General features: G+C 41.0%; 1 protein-coding gene across 1 annotated transcript in view; it reads right to left on the reverse strand.

The window, feature by feature from the left end:
* Nucleotides 1–13,174, reverse strand: part of RSPO2 (R-spondin 2) — a 170,103-nt gene extending 156,929 nt beyond the window's left edge. Inside the window, exons 1-2 of the mRNA XM_060611154.3 lie at nt 12,752–13,174; nt 12,109–12,282 (exon numbers count right to left, since the gene is read on the reverse strand). Coding sequence (XP_060467137.1) covers nt 12,109–12,202 — 94 coding nt within the window. The 5' untranslated portion in view covers nt 12,203–12,282; nt 12,752–13,174. The remainder of the gene's footprint in view (nt 1–12,108; nt 12,283–12,751) is intronic.
* Between the last annotated feature and the right edge of the window lie 8,220 nt (nt 13,175–21,394).

Below are 21,394 nucleotides of genomic sequence, written 5' to 3' on the forward strand. Positions count from 1 at the left end.
TCATGATCTCACGGTTTGTGAGTTTGAGCCCCACATTGGGCTCTGTGCTGACAGCTCACAGAGCCTGGAGCCTGCTTCAGATTCTGTGTCTCCCCCTCTCTCTGTCCCTCCCATGCTCATGCTCTATCTCTGTCTCTTGATAATAAACATTAAAAAAAAGAAATCTAGCTTTCTTAAAATGAAGCATTCTAGAAATTGACATCAGGGTCATGTCAGAATTGAGAAATAGACCTTTCTTTTTTAGGAATTCAGATTAAGCTTCAGTATCTATAGTGTTGCAGTATTGTTTATTACAAACATTTCAAATGATGACTCAGAGGCATGATGCAGAACCTAATGAAGTAATTTTGCTTAGTATCCGATTTAGAAAGCTAAGCATCTTATAATTGGAGTCCATAGTTGTCAACAAGAATTTCTATTTAAGTACCTAGTAGATGCCAGATGCATTTGTCATGGCTCTTGCGGTATGAATGGTCCTTAGAGGTCCCTCCACACTCAGTACAGTCACCAACTTTACAACACTCTTAAGAAATACCCTTTGTTAATAAAAAGAGAAATACCTGTTGTTGTTAGAAAAAGGCAATTTCCAGCGATTTAGATTTTCAAGAAAGAGGCTCTTTCATTAATGCGTAACTTCCTAAACACAGCTGGAATCTTCCTAGGAGCTTCCTTCATTTTTTTTTTCCTAACTCCAAAAGTTAGGATACATCACATCATTTTTCCACATAACAGGCCACAAGTCTTGGAAAGGAGTGATCTTGTCCCTGCCTCTTTCTTCTCCTCTCTAGGTCCAGGCTCTGCCATGTCTTCCAAACTTTCCCTCAGAATTCAACAAGAGGATTACTTGAAGCTTGCCAAAGCTTTTACAATAGTTATTATTCTCTTGAGTCTCTTTCAAATCAAAATCATGTTGATCACCCATAGCGGCTGCAAAGGACTAATTTTTATTTCTGCATAAGGGAACAATTACATTGCACCAAATTCATAATTTTGGACAACTTTCAAGGGAGAACTTCCCAGCCCTAGATCAATTTACAGAGTAGTATTATTTAAAGGAGAGACAAAGAAATCATTCATGATTGACAGGATTCAGTCAAGAATCACCTCAGCCACTGTATGACTTACTGATGACCAGAAGTTGCACAAACAGCTTCCCCTAACTCCACAATAAACCAACCCCAACCCACTAATCATGCTCCTGGGAACCACATCTGTCCACTATCAAACAATACTGGAGTTTTAAAATTACTTAGTCACCTAATTTTAACAAAGTTTCTCTACTATACTCACCTGAAGGAAGGACAGTGACCACAGGTATCTTTCACCAGTAGAAGGAATGCTATGGATACAACAGCCCTAATTTCACTCAAAGAATTACAGATTCCAGATCCTTAAATAGAAAATTTTAAGGTAATTTTCTTAATTTACCCAACATACAGCTGTTCTCTGCCACTTCTTATCTACTTAGGAGAGCCCAGAACACCCAAGAGTTCCTCACAACTTCCCTATGAACCTGACCCTTAAACACACATACATAAACACTTCCAAAGACAAAGAACCTCTAAAAAACAAGACTCAAGCATCAAAAATTAGAATTTTTCAGAAGTATTCTTCTACCTACAAGAACGACCTCAAATGCATGACAAGTTAAAGATCAGAATTGCCTTAGTTTATATTAAGGATGGTAATCTTGGAGCCCCAGGTGCAGTTCTCAATCCACTGGGCTGCCAAAGGTTTTTCATTCAGTGCAGAGTCTCCAAAGACCAATGATGGTAGTGGAAGAGAGCAACAAATACCATAGTTACCCCCAAAAGACTAAGGAGGGGTCATAGTTACCCCAAAAGTCTCTAGTGGGGGAGGTACAACAGGCACAGGATCTATCACTTTGGGGATATTAACCCCACTATGACTCAACTAAACTGAAACCTGGTCTTGGAAAAAAAAAGGTGTGATAAATACGCAAAGTCATAATGCTGATCTAGCAAATCCCTCAACATTAAAAGCCAGCTTTTATCTACAAGGAGGTATTAGAACACAGCATGTAAGGTGAACAATGAGGGGCCAGAGGATTTTTAGATCCTGTCAGACTTTATTACAAGAAAGAGAACCTTTAACAAAACATTGGATTTTCAAAATAAAGATTGGACAATTTTCAGTATTCTCAAAAAGCAAAATTGTGAGATTCATTAAAAGCCATGTATGTTCTCCATAAAGATTCAAGATTTTGGCAGACAATTAATTGGCAAGTGTTTATTTGGAGTTGGTTTTGGACAACTCCAAATTTTACCAGTTACTTGAATTTTCAGGCATGCACTCTATGGAAAACATTATTCTAAAACTCATGTTTTTAAAGTGACTGTAGAAGCTGGAAACCACCTCTAAGTTGACACCATCTTTGTCTCACAGATCTTAAAACTAGGAGGTTGATTACGTTTGCCTTTTGGTGAGGTCTTATCAAAAAGGATTAGGGACCCAAACCAGAAATGCTCCAGTAAAGCTGAACCCTCTATTCCTTTTTCCCCCGCTCCCTTTCTGTATGAATATCAAGATGATCACAGCATCAATCTTACTGGAGAAAGCACAGCAGTTTTCCCACCTGAGCCTGCAGGACGAAGCAAGTAAGCACACATCCTACCGAACTTCAGAGAACAAAGCACAGGAAAAGAATGCAAAGTGTGCCCTCTATCGATCAGTGAGTTTTAACCGCTGAGTGGCTGGTCGGCAAGTTGTATCCAGCAATAGGGGAGACACTAAAGCCACCATCGTAGAAAAACATAAAATCCACTGAGCCAGCAAACACCTAACAGAAGCCCACTTGACTTCAATGGAAGTGTGTTTGCCTGGTTTTGACCAATCTGTGAGCCAGCAGCAGGATACGTAAGAATCACTTCAATGCCAGCCTATGTCATCAGCTAGAAAATTGCAAGAGCAATTTCTAAAAACTCTATATTACCATTTTATTAATGAAGTAAAATTAGACCATATGAGAAGAGGGTTTTAACAAAACCTCTTATTCTGTGTATTTCACACTTCCAAAAACTTTTTAGAAGAATGGAGAGAATTAAACATCCATTCTCTTTGAGTAAGGGATCATTAGCCAAGTAATTATTTATGGAGATAAATCTTGAGATAGTGCCTCTGATGTGCCTTCATATTGTGAAATATACATATGGCAAATGACTGGAAACCCATACCTGGAAAATAAAATTTTAGACAAAGGTATATATCAATTTAAAACAACCACTTAGCATCATGTTAATTAAGAAGGTCTACCTTTTATTACTTTAACCAATGCTTCTTTAACCTATTGAAGGAAACAGATCAACCATGGCCACATTGAGACTCCAGTGAAAGCTTTAGCTCTTCTCTACACCCTAAAAAGAAAGGTTTTGCTCCTAATTTTCAGGGGACTCACAAAAACCCCAGTCCCATCTCTTGACCCCAAGTTAGGAAAGCCTGCTCAAAAGAAGTGTGCTAAGTATTTGGGTGCCTGGGTGGCTCAGTCAGTTAAGCATCCCACTTCATCCCAGGTCATGATCTCACGGTTCATGGGTTTGAGCCCCATGTCAGGCTCTGTGCTGACAGCTCAGAGCCTGGAGCCTGATTCAGATTCTGTGTCTCCCTCTCTCTGTGCCCCTCACCAGCTCATGTTCTGTCTCTGACTCAAAAATAAACATTAAAAATAATAATAAAGAGAGGTACTAAGTAAGCTAAACTCTCTAAATGCTCTTAACAGCCTTCAAGCAATGAAAATTGAAAAGTTTTAAATACATTTTAAAGGTCTTCTCCAAGCAACTAGATGAGAAGGAAAACTACCTGTAATTACTCTACATTTTAAGAGTAAAAGAATATTTAATAGTCTTTCTCTAACCTTGGTTGGTTATTCTGATTATGATGGTTTAACATATATGTGAGTACACATAAAATACATGAATACATCTACAAATACACACACTGACACACCCATCTGCATGGGCACACACCTACAGACACACATATTTATTCTGGCTACTGGAGTACAAGACATAACAGGGTTCCAAAAATACACATACAAAAAACAAAGTATAATAAAAACACATTTAGCACCACAAGTATGAAAAAAAAGATTTTTTAAAATCAGATCACACTTATGGTCCTACACTTCAGTTAACTCACCTATCCAGCCTTCAGTTACTTAATATTAGTTACTTTATTTGCAGAATTAGGAATTGTAGGAAGTTCTGAGGCTTCATAAAAGTCTGTAGTTCAAAAGACTTTTGAATGGGTTCAAAGGTGATTTTTTTAAAATAGTGTTTATGTCGGACATGTATTGTGTACAGAAGAGCCACGAATTCAGGAGGACTCAATTCTAGTTCTCTCTTCCACTTAACCATTAGTTTTTAAAATCACATTTCAGTAAGCAGTTTACTTTCCAGTTATGCTAAACTGATCTCACCTGCTCCAAATAGTGAATGGTCAATGCTCTCCTGGAAGGCATTATGCAAAAACAACCTATGGGGTCTATTGACACCTACAAATGAACTTGTTCTCTCTCTCTCCACCTCCCCCTCCACACACACACACACACCTGTGTCTCTCATAGGCGTGTCTACATGGGTTGATTATACTCAAGTCAGAAGACAAGAATGCGGATTGAATGTTTTTCCTGCACTTTGTAGGTTATTAATAGAATTGCCTTTTAGGAAAAGAAATACTGCTTTCTTTTATTTTCCCCTAAATGATTATTCATATGGGAAAAGTGTTTTGGGATGAACAATTATTGGTTGACCCTCAATCTAGAAAAAAATCTTTTAAAATACGTATATTATTCTCACTCCAGGATTTCCCCTTCACTGGCCCAAACTCCTCTGCCACGTGGGATATCTATCATTCGAATAATAAACAGGTATACAGATATACAAACAGACACTAGTGTGCTCTATGAAATTTGAAGATTATCAGAAGAGACTTCAGAGTGAGGGCTGGACTGGGGAGGCTTTTATGTATCAACGTTTTTTTGTCTTTAAATGAAGAACAGCAAATAATGAGATTATGCCTATTATCTAATGATTCATTCAAACTTCAACTATGTGCAAATAACTTAGTTTTTTTTAAAAACTTCAAGTTACCAAAATTATTTCAAGGGCAGACAAAATCTTTTAGTCAAGGACTTTTTGTTCAGCCACAGCTTGTGGAGAAGCACTCTGTTAAGGCCTGCTTTGGGCATATGGAGATGAATCTCCCCAAGCTCCTCCCTAGAGGAGTTTGAAATGTGGTTAGGGTAAGACATTTTGCCTAAGGAGTAATAAAAGCATGCTTTAAGAGGAGCACAGAAAGCCGAGAAAGCTAGGAGGGAATAAGATTCTGACTTCAGAAAAAGGGCAGAAAATTCCAGTGGGCTTCATAGAGGCAGTGACTTCAGCTGGGCACCACCAGATGCTCAACAACTTAAAAACCTCAAAACACATAGTATGCTTGGAAATGGAGTAATCTGGGAAAGCTTAAGCTTGTGGCACTTCCAGGGTGGTGGAAAGTTGGAAACGGGCTGTGGTTAAATGGTGAGGAAAGCCTTGAATGCAGTGTGAAAGAGGCTGGCACTTGCTCTGCTGTCAGTATGGAGACCTCGATGTTTGGGGGTTTATTAACATAAATAACATGATCAGATCTGTGGTTGAGAAAAATTCAACATGGCAGCCTCATGAAGGATGGAGTGAAGTAGTAGATGCTCGGAGATAAGGAGTCCTCAAGGGTGTGAGCTAGGAAGTATCTTTGGGAATAGAAAGGATGGGGTGGATATAAACATTTCTGAGATACATGCACTAGACCCAATGAACTGATATAAGAGGCACTAGGGAGGGCAAAGACTGCAGTGAGGCTTCCAGCCTCGACACACAAACCTCATGAACAGAATAAGAAACACAGGCAGAGAAAACATTTGGGAGAGGGCACAGAAGAGGAGAGGAGTTGTCGAGCTTGTGTGTGCATGGAACGGCCTATCTATCCATACATGAGGGTGCATGGATTATCTATCCATATGGCAGTAGTCGGGAAGTGAGAGGGGAATATACTCTGAAGTAAAGAATATTTATATTTGTTTTTAAGTCAGAGCTGGAGTTGAAGGACTTGACATAGAAATAACAGTTGAAGATACAGGGATGGATAAAATCCCCTCAAGGGAAAGAATAAAGGAAAATAAACACTGGTGTACACCTACTCTGAATGAGGGGACCAAAGAAGAGAAGTGGGTAAAATACAGGAGGCAAAACTAGAGTGTGAAGTCACTGGTCAAAGGAAGAGCCCTTCTTTGGAAAGGAGGGATTTCTCCAGAGAAATGAGTCAAAGAGGCCTGTAGGGATGTTGGCGGCATTGCAATGAGGTGAACAGAAGTACGGAGGACCATTAAGAAAACCTTTTCAATAAAATGGTGGATTGTGACTGATTGAAGGGTGAATGAAATAAAACCAGATTGTAACTGATTGAAAGGTGAATGAAACAGGACTATTAACAAGGGAATACAAGGGAATGAAGGGAAGGGTACAAGTGAGAAAAAGAAGAGATTGTAGGGGTGCCTGGGTGGCTCAGTCGGTTAAGCATCTGACTTCGGCTCAGGTCATGATCTCTCGGTCCGTGAGTTCGAGCCCCATGTTGGATTCTGTGCTGATGGCTCAGAGCCTGGACCCTGCCTCAGATTCTGTGTCTCCCTCTCTCTGGCCCTCCCCTGTTCATGCTCTGTCTCTGTCTCAAAAATAAGCAAACATTAAAAAAATTTTTTTAAAAAAAAGAAGAGATTGTAAAGCAAGGGAAAGAAGGAAATTAAAAATTTTAAGTTTGGAGGAAAGCAGCATGCTTGAAAAGATGACTGGCATGGGCGGGTCCTAGAAGAGAGAAGAATGGGGGAGGGGCAGGCCTTGGAAAGAATAAAAGCACACTCTCCTTACTCATTCTCTCTCCTCCACTCCCATCCTGGTCCCGTCATTCAGTCTGAGAAAGAGGACAAGAGAATAACTGGTAAAGAAAAGTGAAAATCCTTTTTAGTTCTGAAGACCCGATCTCCATTGTCATCCCACCCCAATCTCTTTCTCTACACACCCATGAAAACACATACACCTATACGTGTATATATCCTTTCCTTAGCACATATACAATTATATGCATTATATGTGCTCTTCAGCATTAATTAGCACCTTCCATATTTCATAAATTCTCATAATTAGCATCTTCCATATTTACTCAAGCTAAAATTATGAAAATGTGTAAATATCGACATGCAACAGTGTACCTAATGACCAATCCTTGATTGTTGCAGATAATGGGAAAAAGTGATCATGACATTTTGGGGGCAAAAAAGGGGGGAAATTTAAAACTATTTTCATCCCAGAGCTTATCATCCCCTTTTAGCATAGTGGTTATCATGTGTTTTATCAAATGATTTGACTGTCATTTATTTCCTACACTTAGGAGGGGTAAGGGTGCTGATCCCCAGGGGAGTAAAAAGGTTTAAAAGGCAATCAGTTGGAAGGAATGAAGTAAAATGTATCTTGGATGATCCAAAAACTGTCCAGTTCATCTCTGAATAAGTCAAGAGGTGGTTTTACATTAAGGAATTAGAAGCGTCATTTCCAACTTGTGATTTCTACAAATATTGGCTTCTACCCAAGCTGGATTTATAAGCAGATAAAGAAAGCCAGAATTAAATGGAGGCCTGGGGGGAACATCACCTATTCTGAATCGCTTCCAAATTTCAGTAGCATAACAAAATGTTGGTTGAGACACAGCCGATTTTTAACCTCTGTGCACTGGTAAGATACTAGCCAGAAAAACTCAGAATTATGCTAGAAGAACAAAACAGCCCATTAACAAAAGAGAAGTAAAGAAAGAACATATTTATATGCAAAGTTAAACATCACAGGATATTTTCTGAAATACTCTGGAACTTTAAAAAGCTAATATACAAAACATTTTAAATCTTCTTCATTTAAGTGTAGGTAAATCTATGTCCCAAGTGCCATTTGTATTTTTGAAAGAATACCAAGAGAAATAAGCTAGCATTAAAAGTACTTGTAAAACCAAGTATCTCCAATCTCTTCATCAAGTTTTTATGTAGCCCTATAACATAGAAGAGAAAATGTTTTTCACCAACCTCGATTGCCAGAAACATACCACACTATTTGTGATAAACACTTCCGTTTCATAGAGGAAGCCAAATCTAATCTTAGGGAAAATGAGAGGTTATGGGAGGGAGAAGCTGGGGCTTTAGTATGGAAAAGGCTAGGCAGGAAACACTTGTCTCACTCTGCCCCCTACCAACCAACCACCAGGAACACCAACTACATATCCAGGAGTCTTGCTGTTTTTAAAGAGTTGTATCAAAAAGTTTTCACAAATCACTGATTAAAATGTAAAGAGAATGAAGGAGATAGATAATTAAGTCACTGCATTCCAACCTCAAGAAAGCTCAGAAACCGCAATAAAGTTATAATTTGTCTATCCACCTTTCGGTAAGTCAGCCTGAAATGTGGCTTACGACCATTTCAAAGAATGAGACACATCAACACAATTTACCATATAAATAAATCATAAGTGTTTCCAAGGCAGATACAGGCAGTGGGGGCTAATAGTAGCTAATAATGACTATACTTTTGAACAAGAGGGCGGGGTGAGGGGGCCAAGGAGTTACAACTGTTACCATGTAGACAAAACATGAGTTGTCTATCAGCTTTTCAAAATGTTGGCATGGGTCTCCTCTCTACACGATATTCATTCTCTATTGTGTTTGGGCCTAATTAAAAATTATTATTACCAGGCGCTATGAGTGATTATCAAATACATTTTTATTTTAGGATTTTTTTTTCTAAAGAAGAGGAAGAAAGACTGTAGGTACTGTGGTTTATGGTGATCTCTCCCACATACTAGGTTTGGCCAAAAGTAGGAAGGTTGACATTCTATTCTCTCAGTCCTCTGGCTAGATTTTGAAATAGAACATACAGTTAAATGATATATCTGCTCTCTATTCCAAACTGGATGCAATTGATTTTAACTGACTAAATTATCTAGTCTCTGCCAAGAATTTTATTTCATTAAGAAAATGATATTATAGAGCATCTGAGATCATAGAGCAGACTAAACATAATGCCAAAGGAGTTCTGAGAGTGCTCCACAGTGAAGGTTTGATTATTTGCAGATGGAATATGGAAGAAAAAATAAAAGCATCAGCTCGCAGGCATCAATCTAACCAATCCCGGGATCTCGGCTGCCTGCACAGTAGCACAAAGCCAAAAAAATCACTGATCTTCTAAGCCACAACACTTCTTTATTGGGGGGGGGGGGGGCAGGAGGGGGAGAGAAGGTACTAATCACTTTTCTCCCTAGAAAGTAATATTTAACTGCCACTACCCAAAACAAAGGGAAAAGGGGAAATGTTGGTACACAATAGGCTCTAGCGTGTCAACTGTCACTGCTGACATGATTTGGCTAGTGGTCAGGCATTCACCAAAGAACTAATTTAAATCCATCTCCTTTGGGAAAGCCAATTGTTTGGTAGGCATAACAATTGGTGTAGAATCAATCAGTGGACATGAGATCAATTAAAACCAGCTTAAGTTTGTGAAGAGGGACAATTCACACAACCTGAGTTAGATCTCTATTCATCTCAATACACTCACAATGCAATCCCTAAGCTTTCTTGCAAAGCAGAAAAGCTACTATCACCCTGTGCTGTCTAGCCAGGCCTTCAAGTAGTTCCACTTTTAATTAAAAACACAGTACACCCTTTGTTGGCACAGATAGTGTGGTCACTTTTAAAACCCGTAGTTATTTTAGCCAGAAACTTGGAATTTGGGAAGGGACATCTGTTAAGAAAAGGCCGGGTGTGTGTGTGTGTGTGGGGGGGGGGGGGGGGGGGGGAGTGGCAAACTTTGATAATTTTTTTTTCCTTTACAACCTTACCAATTTACACGTACTTGAAAGCAGTTGAATTTTATTAAATTGAAAGGTTGGTTTGGCAAAAGTCACTATTGCACGCTTTAGAATTGGGTTTCTAAGTGTCAGCACTTGGGGACATGGAAGGTAATTGCTATGAGATTTTGCCAAGCAGCTTTGAAATGAATAGGTTTTGCCTCAGATACCTAAGGCGGCACAGGGCCAAGTTAAGAGACGCCACGGCCGGGAAACGCATGCAATACCACTTCTGGCCGCAGGGGTGCTGTAATGTCCTCCATCCAGCATCGCCGTGTTAAGTTCTACTAAAACGTTATGTTAGCATCTTCCTCCCTCGGCCACAATGAGACAGGCAGTGTGGATCAGAAAGACCTCGCGGGATTAGTAAGTCACCTAACGAACAACCTGGCATGTGCGTCTTAGGAATTTCTATATTCGCACAAACTTGAAGCGCCTCAGTTTTTTTCCGACCAAGTAGACTGCATCGTGTGCTGGTAGGTGGGGAGTCTCTCCAAACACACTTGACCACAGTGTAACCAAAAATTGCCAGATCTGCGAATACCTGAAAATAAAATAGCAGGTGGAGGGAGGAGGCAGTGGGGAGGGGAGATGGAGGAGGAGATGGAAAAGGACTTTTTCAGGACGAACATCAATATTAAACTTTCATGGCTTCTGGGAAGAAATTTCTCCCCAGCATTTTTATGCGCAATGGTTTCTGAAAATAAGCATTTTCCAAATGCCAGAAATGGGAAAAAGAGAAGGGGTGGCCTTTTTAAAAACCACAGATCCGTAGCGTCAACTGGAGAGCGGAGGTTATTGAAATCGCACACCACCAGTTACCCCGAGCTCTGCCCTTGGGCCCGCCAATCTCCAGCTTAATAACGTCCTAAAAAGCTATGAAAAATTAGGGCGTGAAGAGCGCTCTCCAAAATCTGGGTGCAGGACCAGAGATTCTATTAAATGGGTTCTAGACAAATCACAAGTCGAGTGTGACGTTTAGATCCCGGGGTGCGAGGGCGGGCGGGGGGGGTTCGAAATTTGTTAACTTCAAGACAAATCCTAACTGTGCCAAAGTCCAAATTGCTAGTCGAAGACAGTTCTAAGGGGCTGCTATGCACCGTCCATGCGCGGGTAATACACTGACTGTGTGTGTGTGTGTGTGTGTGTGTGTGTGTGTGTGTGTGTGTTGAGGCTGTGTTTAAATCCCCCAGATGACTTCATTGTGTCTAGCAGCCCTTCCCCTAAAATGCAGCTGGATTAGCTGCAGCCACAGCAGGACTCAGACAGAAATGGGCGCACAGTAAATCTGCCTGAAAGCTAGCTCTCCGAAATCTTTCTGGAGGCCTTCCCTCGCCTTCCCTGCAGCGCACACAAGCGATGGAGATTAAGGGAGCGGTTAAAAAGCCCCAAGTGAATTTCATTGAGAACATAAACGGCTACTTTTGCGGGAAGTATCATGGAGAGAGCAAAGTCAGCCCTGTCCCCAAAACATCAATGCCCCCGCCCCGAAACCCTGCGTACAAGTTGCTGCTCGATGCAAAAAGTTCAATAAACCATCCCATCTAGTCTTAGGTTCCAGAAATAGAGGTCAATTATTCCCTTTCCATGTAAGTCTAGGTCCTCCACCTCGACTTGGTACTCCTCCTCAGCTTGCGCTCGCTCACTCGCCCGCCCTCCCACACACACACACACACACACACACACACACACACACACACACACACACTACTAGGCGGTGTTCAAAGCGATCTGGGGCGCACGTGGGTGAGGAATGTAGAGACAGATGAGCTGCACGGGAGATGGGTAAGAGGACCAAAAAGAAATGAAGACAGAGAAGCAGAAGAACAAGAAAAACTGGATGCCCGATAAGAAAGGAGAGCGAAAGAGCAGAGTTGAGGAGTAGAAGCGTGGCAACGAACCGGCTACGGACCGCACCACTTAGCCCTGAGCGCCCGCGGGGCTCCCCCGGCTCTCCGCACCTCTCTCTCCCGCTCGCGGTGCCTACTGAGAACGGAAAAGACTGCGTTCTGCCGAGCTCAGGGGCCCACAAAGTGCGGAGCGGTGGCGCGCGAGAGCGAGGTAGAGGGCACTGTCTGCCCAGCTGAGCCCCGGGAGCCCCCGCCTGAGTGCCGCGACCCGCCTCCGCCTCGATTCCACCCGGCTCCCACGCACCTCGGGCAGAGTAGGACCCACCTCGCTTACTGCGTCTCCATCGATTGCCTTGGCAGTGGCTGTAATCCATACAATTCAGGATGATGAGGGCAAAGGAGAAGAGGCGAAACTGCATCTGGGCGGTCGGGCGGGGGACAGGCGCCTCTCAAAGTCGGGGAACTGGAGAGCTCATCCAAGTAGCCGGCGCCCACCGCGCTGCTGGGGAAGATGCAAAGGGTGAGTGGCCACTAGCCCGGGGACCGCACTGGTCAGTTCTGCGCGGTCAGCATCTCTCAAGCCTTGAACCTGAGAGACGAGGAGGAGACGTGGAGTGGAGAGCGCCCCGGGGAGACAACCGCCTCTTCGCGCGCCCCAATTTAAGAAGGGGAGGGAGGGGGACGCGAACCTACCGCCAGGCACGAGCTGCGGGGCAGTTTAACCCCGAGCGCACAGCTGCCGGCGATTTGGTGGGGAGGGTGATTTACAATCAGTGAATTCGCAACGTCTGCGGAGCTACAGGCTCCGACCCAGGGGAAAGGGCGTCGGGAGGCTGCTCCCGGGAAAGGAAAGAGCTCCGCGGGAGTAGGGTGTAAAGAGCCCCCGCTGGCCTTTGGGTCCCTCGGTGGGGGTAAGCAAGCGCCTTGGCCGCGGTGGCCGGACGCGGGTCGCCTACCGCGGCACTTACGTCTCGGACGGTGCGGCTTGCCTAGGCGCGGCGCTCCATCCCGGGCTGGGGAAGCGAGGCGCCTCGCTAGCACGTGGGCTGGGGAAAAGTTTGCCGGGAGCCGCCGGGAGCGCCCGGCAGCTCCGGGATTCCGGCGGACGCCGCGGGCTCGCAGTGCGCCCACGGTCCGCTGGGCTGGCGGCGCTAGCGGGAGCGCGGCGGGGCGGGCGCGTCCGCAGCCTCGGGGATGCTGCGTCCCCGCCGGTGAGTGCGGCGCTCGGGCGACCGGCACGACCGCTCTCTTTCTGGGTCCCTATCCAACTGGGCGGTTTCCTAGGCTCTACTCCACAGCCACTTCACGTCAGGGATTTCTCCCTTTCCAAGCTGTGGGAGACAGAACGCTCCCGCGAGGCCGAAGGGATGTGGCGAGCGCACTTTCCGACGGAGATGCAGCCGGGCTGAGGCTCGGGATGCTTCTATAAGTAGGTGGTGCTGTGGTCCAAGGCATCTGTGTCAGGCTGCCTCGGAGTTCCTGGGTCCTAAAGCCAGAAACTCTCGGGTTTCCCTGTGGTCCTAAAGAGCGCTGACAGCCTCCAGCGAGCCCAACCCGAGGCAAATCCCCTCCGGGCTTTCCTGGAGTGCTTGGCTAAACTGAGGAGTGGCTAGGATGGGGGCGCCACCTTACCTCGCTGCGCCGGGGAGCCTAGCTGCCTTCACCCCCAAGGCGTCTTTTTCGGGCGCTCGGGGGTCGTTTCCAACCTCTGCCCTGACCTTCCTGCAGGAGCATCTGACGGACTGACGGCTTCTCCTAAACCGTCCTTCCTGAGCTACCGGCCAGGACTGCTGATTCTGACCCGCTGAGTTTGAACTTGAGCCGCATCCCGAAAGCTACCCCATCTCTGCCACTTTTTAATTTACGTCTTCCTTTGTTTTATAGGACGATCTGTTAGCAGGCTGAAATTAAAACGTGCCTTCAGTGTACGGAGTGAAAGGGGTATTTCCAACAGCTTTTGCTTATCCCCAGAAGTGTTATTTCTTGACTTTGTTTCTTCTCCACAAAAACTTTAAAAACTTGTAGTCCTTTGCTTGCAGTACTCAAGAAATTGGGACCTTGTTTCTTTAAAGGAAAGTTCACTTTCCACTCAAGTATTTCTTAGTCATAATCCTCCTCTCTCCCTCCAGCCTCAAAGACTCCTGATTTAAACATCTAGTGCCTTAGGTTTGGAGAATACACTTGATGCTACTGATTTCATTCTGATGAAATCTTCGGTCCTGCCTTCATTGCTGTAGGAATGAATGTATTTACTCCTTAGGCCAAAGATAAGATTTTTTTTACTGCTAACCGCGGCAGTTTGTAGATATGACCATATGCTCGAATTTTGTACCGCTTAAATTTCCTTTTCTATGCCTTCAGTTTCGGGAGATGTTCAGAAATTTAGAAACTTGAGACAATCTTGTAGAAACAATAAGACTATTAGAAGAGTCCTGTTTATTGACGATTCCATTATTGCCTATCCATAACTTTTTTTTACAGACATCACTATTACATAACAACATTTATGCGCTAAGAACTTCAGTGTTATTTCCTTTATGCATGCCTGAGAACATCCAAGTAAATCCGAGTTGAGGTCACTGGTCCCATTTCCTAGATAAGAAAATTCAGCCCCTGAGACTGGCCCGCAGGGCACAAATAGAGTTGACAAAACACATGCAGGAACAGTGGATCTGTTTCTCAGCTTTCAGTCTTTGATTTTTATCACAGAATTGGAAGCAATTGGAAACATTTAGGCTAAGGGAGTGGCCCAGCATTTAGCATGATGGCTTGATATTCCAGTAGATATTCCTCCACCATCATAGATACCACACACCAAATTTATTGCACTTCTAAAGAAGTTAAATGCATAGGAGATAAAGACTTCTCTAAGTTCCCTGCCTTTTTATACAGCTTTGAGACCCATTCAAGATCCGTGGTTATAATTATCTTTCAAAATATTTAAGGGCAAACAGAGCACAAAACCAAGTAGATCTAACTCCACCATTAACCACCTAGGTCACATTTGGCGATTTGCTTGATCTTAGCTTCCTTGGCAGTATTCTTAGGAAATAGAATAAGATCTCTTTCATCTCTGCCATGTTCTGGTTCACAATTTTCTATTTCTATCAAGAAGTTTGTTTCTATAGGGTCTAACCAGTATGAGGACAGACTCATCATTGGTCTGTCTCTGCTTTTTTAAAGGATACCACTGAACCTCAAAAATCAGTCACATTTATTTTGGGGGGTACTTAGAGTCTCACACTTAATCGCTTTGGGGCTACTCTGTTGATAATGCAGACTTTTTTCTTCTTTGCCATTCACTGAATATTTTTCCTGATTTCAAGAACCCAGGAATGTTCTTGCTACTAAAAAATACAACCCTAGCAGATCCTAAACTATCATTAACTTTAATCCCATATTTCTGCTTCCTTTCATTTCTAAACTCTGAATGTGTTGTTGTTGAGCCTCACAGCTCAGTTTCTCCATCTTGGAGACTCAATGGACTTTTTCTTCAAGCTGAGTTTAGATGGTGGTTTCATTAAACTAGCTTTATAAATAGATATGTGCCTGGTGTCTGTTTACAGAGAAACATACTGGTGAGATTGACTTCATACCACTCATTGGCGATAGAGAAGGTCAAGTGAGGGGAATGATACTATGGATGGAAGGCAAATTGTGTACTTTTGTCACTTGTAATTCATTGATATAGCTAAAATTCAATCCTCAATAAAGAAGATACCATGAATGGGCTCTCCCTTAGCAAGCCAATTCTCCTCCTCAGAGACAACCAGTTATTTGTGTATAACTCTCCAGATTTTGAGTATACTTCCAGAGATACATTGTGCTTATCAAGAAAATGGGTGTACATGTATGTACACATACTATATGTACTATATTCTTCCCCCTTTTATGCAACTAGTAGAATACTATATTCACTGATCTGCACCTCGATTTTTTTTCATGTGTCTTAAAGTTCATTTGGTATCAGCTCATAAAAAACTTTCTTGTTCTTTTTATATAATCACAGATCATTTCATTGCATGGTTGTATTTAGCCAGCTCCCTACCAATAACATTTAGATCATCTTCGTCTTTTTCTGTTATAAGCAATGTTTCCATTAGCCTTTTCATGGTTCATTTTACCATTGCATTATAAATTCCTAAAAGTAGAAAAGTTGGATCAAACAGTTGGATATGTGTGTATGTGTGCATTCTTAAAATTACTTCCCACAGAGGTTCTATCAAATTGCAATGCATAAAAGTGTCCATCTCCTTGTATACTGGCCAACATGTTCTGATCTTTGACACTCCTGGGCAAACAGTGGTACCAGTAGTTTCCATTTTTATTTCTTTTAAGTAATATTATATGTTTTTAATATGCTCAAACTATTTCATTTTCCTTTTTCATGAATTATCCAAAGATTTCATTTACCTTGTTTTCTATGTTCTTGGTCATTTAGGTCATTTATTTTTTCTTTGTAGAATCTATCTATCTATCTATTCACACACATAATATGTGTATATATATGTATATACATACATATATACATATATACATATGTGTATATGTACATATATACATACATGTATACATATGTACATATATGTACATATACACATGTGTATGTATATACACACATATATAATATCTTGATTTTTGTTGCAAATATTTTCTCAAGTTTGTGATTTTTCTCTTAACTCTTTTTGTTTTTCTTTATATTTTAGAGAGAAAGAGAGTGAGAGTTGAGGAGAGGGGCCATGGGAGAAAGAGAGAGAGAGAGAGAGAGGAGAGAGAGAGAGAGAGAGAGAGAGAGAGAGAGAGAGAAAGAATCCCAAGCAGGCACCACTTCCAGTGTGGAACCCAATGAGGGGCTCAATCACATGACCCTAGGATCATGACCTGAGAGGAAATCAAGAGTCAGCCGCTCGACTGACTGAGCCACCTAGGTGCCCCTTAACTTTGTTTTAATGTATACAATTACTGTACTGCAAATTTTAAAATACTTTTATGTAGTTAAATTTCTCAGTGTTCTCTTGTATAGACTTCTGTTTGTGTCATACTTGTAAAAGCTTTTGCCCATGCCATTCTTTTTAAATTTTCATTTGGGAGTTTACTACTATATATTTTTTATGTTAAAAACCATAAGACATTAGTGATTTTATGATGTAGCTACATTATAGCAGATTTAAAATTTTCTGACCCTTATATTCACAGATTTATTTGACTTTGGCTGTCTCATTTTCATTAGCTAATTGCCTTAGAGTTCTCTTATGTTTTATGTTAGCAGATATTCATATTCTCACGTTTAAAGTTTCCCAAATTTTCTTATTCATTGTTGAAATTTGTTGATGTTGTACTCTCCCTTCCAGTCTAGAATTTATTCATTAATTAGCTCAAAACAAATTATGGCATTTTTGCCACTGTATTAGTATTGAGAGCATAATGTTTTCCTCTTAAATATAAGTTGAGTGTTTATTTTGCTAGTTGCATGTGATAGCCTATGTTCATTTATATTTTGTATGAAATAATTAAATTGATTAATATGAAAGATCTTCAACAAGGTCACTGACCAGTCCTTATCCAGGCTAATTTGTTGTTTTTAAAAGCCACACTATAATCACTTATTTAACATTCGAAAAATGTGTAAATATTTGACTTCTCCAAATGTTAATACTATGTTCTGCCATTTGAGAACTCTTCTGTAGACTGATGTGATAAGGCTTTTTTTCTCATTTTGCTCTCCACCCTCATGGAATAGATCCAGGAGGCTCTCTTCAAAGGAAGTCCAACTCAGACCAGCTCATAAGAGAAATCTCAAGATTTGACCTGAAGGTTTACAATTATTTCTTTTACTTAATCTTGTGTGCTCTGAACTCTTTTGAACTAAAGCAATATGTGTCATTTCCATTCTTTTCTGTGTGAATGTGGTTGCTGGAAGGAAGTGTTACTACACTTGGTCAATGACAAGAGAGACAGAATGATTCTCAACCATTTTAAGACTTAGACTCAGTTTCATAAATATAAAGAGAACTTTTTCTCTGATACGCAATTAGCCATGCTAATTGAAATAATAGAACAGGTAATCCCTAAGAGCAGGAAATACCCTCTCCAGAACTTTTTTTCACTATTAGTATCCAAAATAGATATGCCTCTGCTAAGCAATTGGTCTTTAACTTACAATTATAATGAATTGTGTAACAGCTCAAGAGCAAATTTGTGGCTTACCCTCAACAAGTATACAAGATAGGCAGGCACTTTACTCGTCTCATTTCTTGCTCCATTTTATATTTCTAGCCTTATTTTCACTTTGCTGTGCTTTTCTCACTTAATGTATTTACTTTGCAGTATTATATGCATCTTTATAAGCCATTTTAACTTTGAAACAATACAGAAAACTTAAAAATAATAATACACACATTATATACATAATAATGCAAAAATATATATATATATACAGATCAGAGAACCAACATGAGGGTTCTTCTAGTTGCTGAGTATGACTACTCTAACTATTCACTCCAGAACAGAAAATAACCATGGTGTGAATTTGGAGACCCACTAGCCCCACTGAGAGATGGACCCAAGCCAAAATGCCATTAATTACCCAGTCTTCATAAGGCCCCTTTCTTGACATGTTACGTATTAATAATTTAATGTCAGTCCCCAAAAGTCTGGCTATGTCTACTTACTTAAAACACAGTCATCTGAGTAAATGACCCAAGGTCCTGTTGGGGAAGGCCAGGAAAAAGACTTAAAGTGAGGGTCCTTGCTCAGGAACTGACCTCCTCCTCATTTAAAGAGCTCTGGGGCTGTGAACCGGCTCAAGTCTGGGGTTGGTTAAGAGGCTGTGATTCTGTATTGTGGTAACTCAAGTTACATTTCTGTAAGCCAGACCTAAAGGTTTTCTGTTATATAAATCAAGTAAGACTTTATGAGGCTGCCCATCTATTTCAGTCCTAGGGAAAAAGTAAGTTATAAATACCAGCTACCATCGTATGACTAGTTGCAGAAACAGATAATAAGTATTTCTTCCTTGATTTGATATAAATATCAAATATCAATATTCTGTCCTCTCCCCTTCCTCTACTAATGTAAGATGCATAAATTGTAGTTAACCTTACATCACAGTATTAAACCACAACATATGACATAGTGAGCGTGACTCAGCTAAAAGAATGAATATCACCCCAAGATGAATAAAAGAACATGTGAGACTTTGTGGATTCTCTTTTGGAAAGAAGGTCAATATGTTTCTGAGTGGATAGGTACACCATGTTCTGTGGAAGTATCAGTTTGCTTTTGTTTTTATCTGGCAGTTAAATGTGGTTAACAGAGGTGTGTATGGGATGCTAGATTGTCAAGAGGACGGACTGTTGTAGTTTGTACTTATCCCTGGGTTAATTTGGGAACTGTATTTCCCAAATGCCCTGCCATGTAATGATTTGGGAGTTAGAGCTGGCTAAAACAGGCATTTACATGAGATGTGTGGGGACAGAAATAGTGGTCAAGAATTTCTGAAGGCCTTTGTGTAGTAGATGTACTGATGGACAGAGGCTGAGGTACACAGTGGGTACCAGCCTGAAATTCACTCTTTTCTACATATAGCCCTTCTTCCTGGTTGGTGGCCCTGCTGACCTAGAGACCTCAGGCCTGTGACTAGACAACTAGCTGTAGAGACAATAGATTTCCAGAAACCTCTCCACAAATTCTCCCTTTGCTGTGGCACTATGGTGGTTAGGATGCTTGGCTTTTCAGACACATTAGTGACTCCTCTGATTCTCCAATTCCCCTTCCAGATGTTTATTTTCTCAGCTTCTCTCACAATTCTGTGAGATCTAATTCCTATAATAACTCCATCTACAACACCTAATGAATCTGCTATCCTGACTGAATCATGACTGTTATAAAATCTACAGATTTTCCATGATAAAAATAAAGAGAACTTATTCCCTTTTCCTCCTGCTTCTTCCCTACACACCATCCCCTCATCTTTCACATATGGTTAGCTCAATATTGAGTGGTTATGTTATTCTGACTGATGCTATTCAGAGTCATGTCATGTAGTAAACTGTAACTACTGTGACTTTCCTATGTAACTTTTTGTTTTCTCTGGAATTATCATTACCTTGTTTTCTGTATTCTGTGACTTACCAGAAATTCAATCCAAACATTCTTCTGGTGTTCTTAATCACCTCTTAATATGTTTATTCATACCAAGTAGACCATCAATTTCATCTACTTAAAGTTCCTCTTGAAGGCTCTGGCATGCTTCAGCTGAACTGGTTACCCTTTGGGTTGTCATTCTGGAATGTCCCTTCACTATCTTCCTGGGAATTCCCTTTCCCTCTCACCTCTGGCGGATTTTCTGTTTCCTGCATCCCACATCTTCCCCTTTCCAAGTGAACCTTCACTATGGTGAAGGACGTTCTCCAAGACTTTCTTGAAAAATTTTGTGTAGTAGTAAATTTGGGGGGAATTTGTGTTTCTAAAAATGTCCCTATTCTACCCTCACAACTGATTACTTAGCTGAATATAAAATTATATATTGAGATTTTTTTTTTTTAGTAATATGGAGACATTACTCTGCTGTCTTTTACCCTCCAATATTACATTTGAGAAGGCCAAAGCCATTCTAATCACTGATTCTTTTTTATGTTCCTGTCTGGAGCCCAGTCCCAGAAGCTTTAGCCTACAATTTCACTGTCAGTACTATGTTGTGGATCTTTTTTCATTGCTCTTGTTGAAGTTTGGTAGCCCTTTAAACCTGCAAATTCATGTCCTTCCATTCTGCACCTGTGCTTTGGTGATTTTGTGGATGATCTCTCTCCCCCCACACACATTTTCTTTTCTCCTTTTTTTCTGGAAGAACTGTTGTTCAAATATTGAACATAAGAGTTGTCTTTTAAATTTCCTATATTACCTCTCCTATTTTTCATCTGTCTTTTTTTCTCTACTTTCTGAAATTTGCCCTCAACTTTATCATCCAAGTCATATAAAGAATTCTCCATCACCCTTTTCATTCTTTTAATTATAAGAGCTCTCTTTCTCCTTTTAACTTTTTCTTTATAGCACATGATCTTGTTTATTCCAGTTGTGGCCTTTATCTTTTTATCTTTAAGGATTTTCTTGATATTTGATAATTATTGGCTATTTGCTTGTATTTTTTTCTCAAATTTTTACTTAAATTCGAGTTAGTTAATATACAGTGCAATATTGGTTTTGTTTGCTTCTATTTTAAAATGAGAGATTAAAAAACTGATTTTTAAAAACTTATCATTTGGGGGTGCCTGGGTGGCTCAGTCGGTTAAGCGTCCAGCTTTAGCTCAGGTCATGATCTACCTACCGGTTTGGTCTGTGAGTTCAAGCCCTAAATTGGACTCTGTGCTGACAGCTCAGATCCTGGAGCCTGCTTCAGATTCGATGTCTCCTTCTCTCTCTGCCCCTCTCCTGCTCATGCTCTGTCTCTCTCCCCAAAATAAATAAACATTAAAAAAAACCTTATCATTTGGGTGATACTTGTAAACTTGAAAATTATTATAAAAATGGACCATAAATAAACTGAGGAATTTATTGAGAGAAATAAAAATGTAATTTCTTTAATTATTCTCACTAGGGTTGGTCATATTTCC

Source organism: Panthera onca, chromosome F2 (assembly GCF_046562875.1).
Source record: "Panthera onca isolate mPanOnc1 chromosome F2, mPanOnc1 haplotype 2, whole genome shotgun sequence".
Lineage (NCBI taxonomy): Eukaryota > Metazoa > Chordata > Mammalia > Carnivora > Felidae > Panthera > Panthera onca.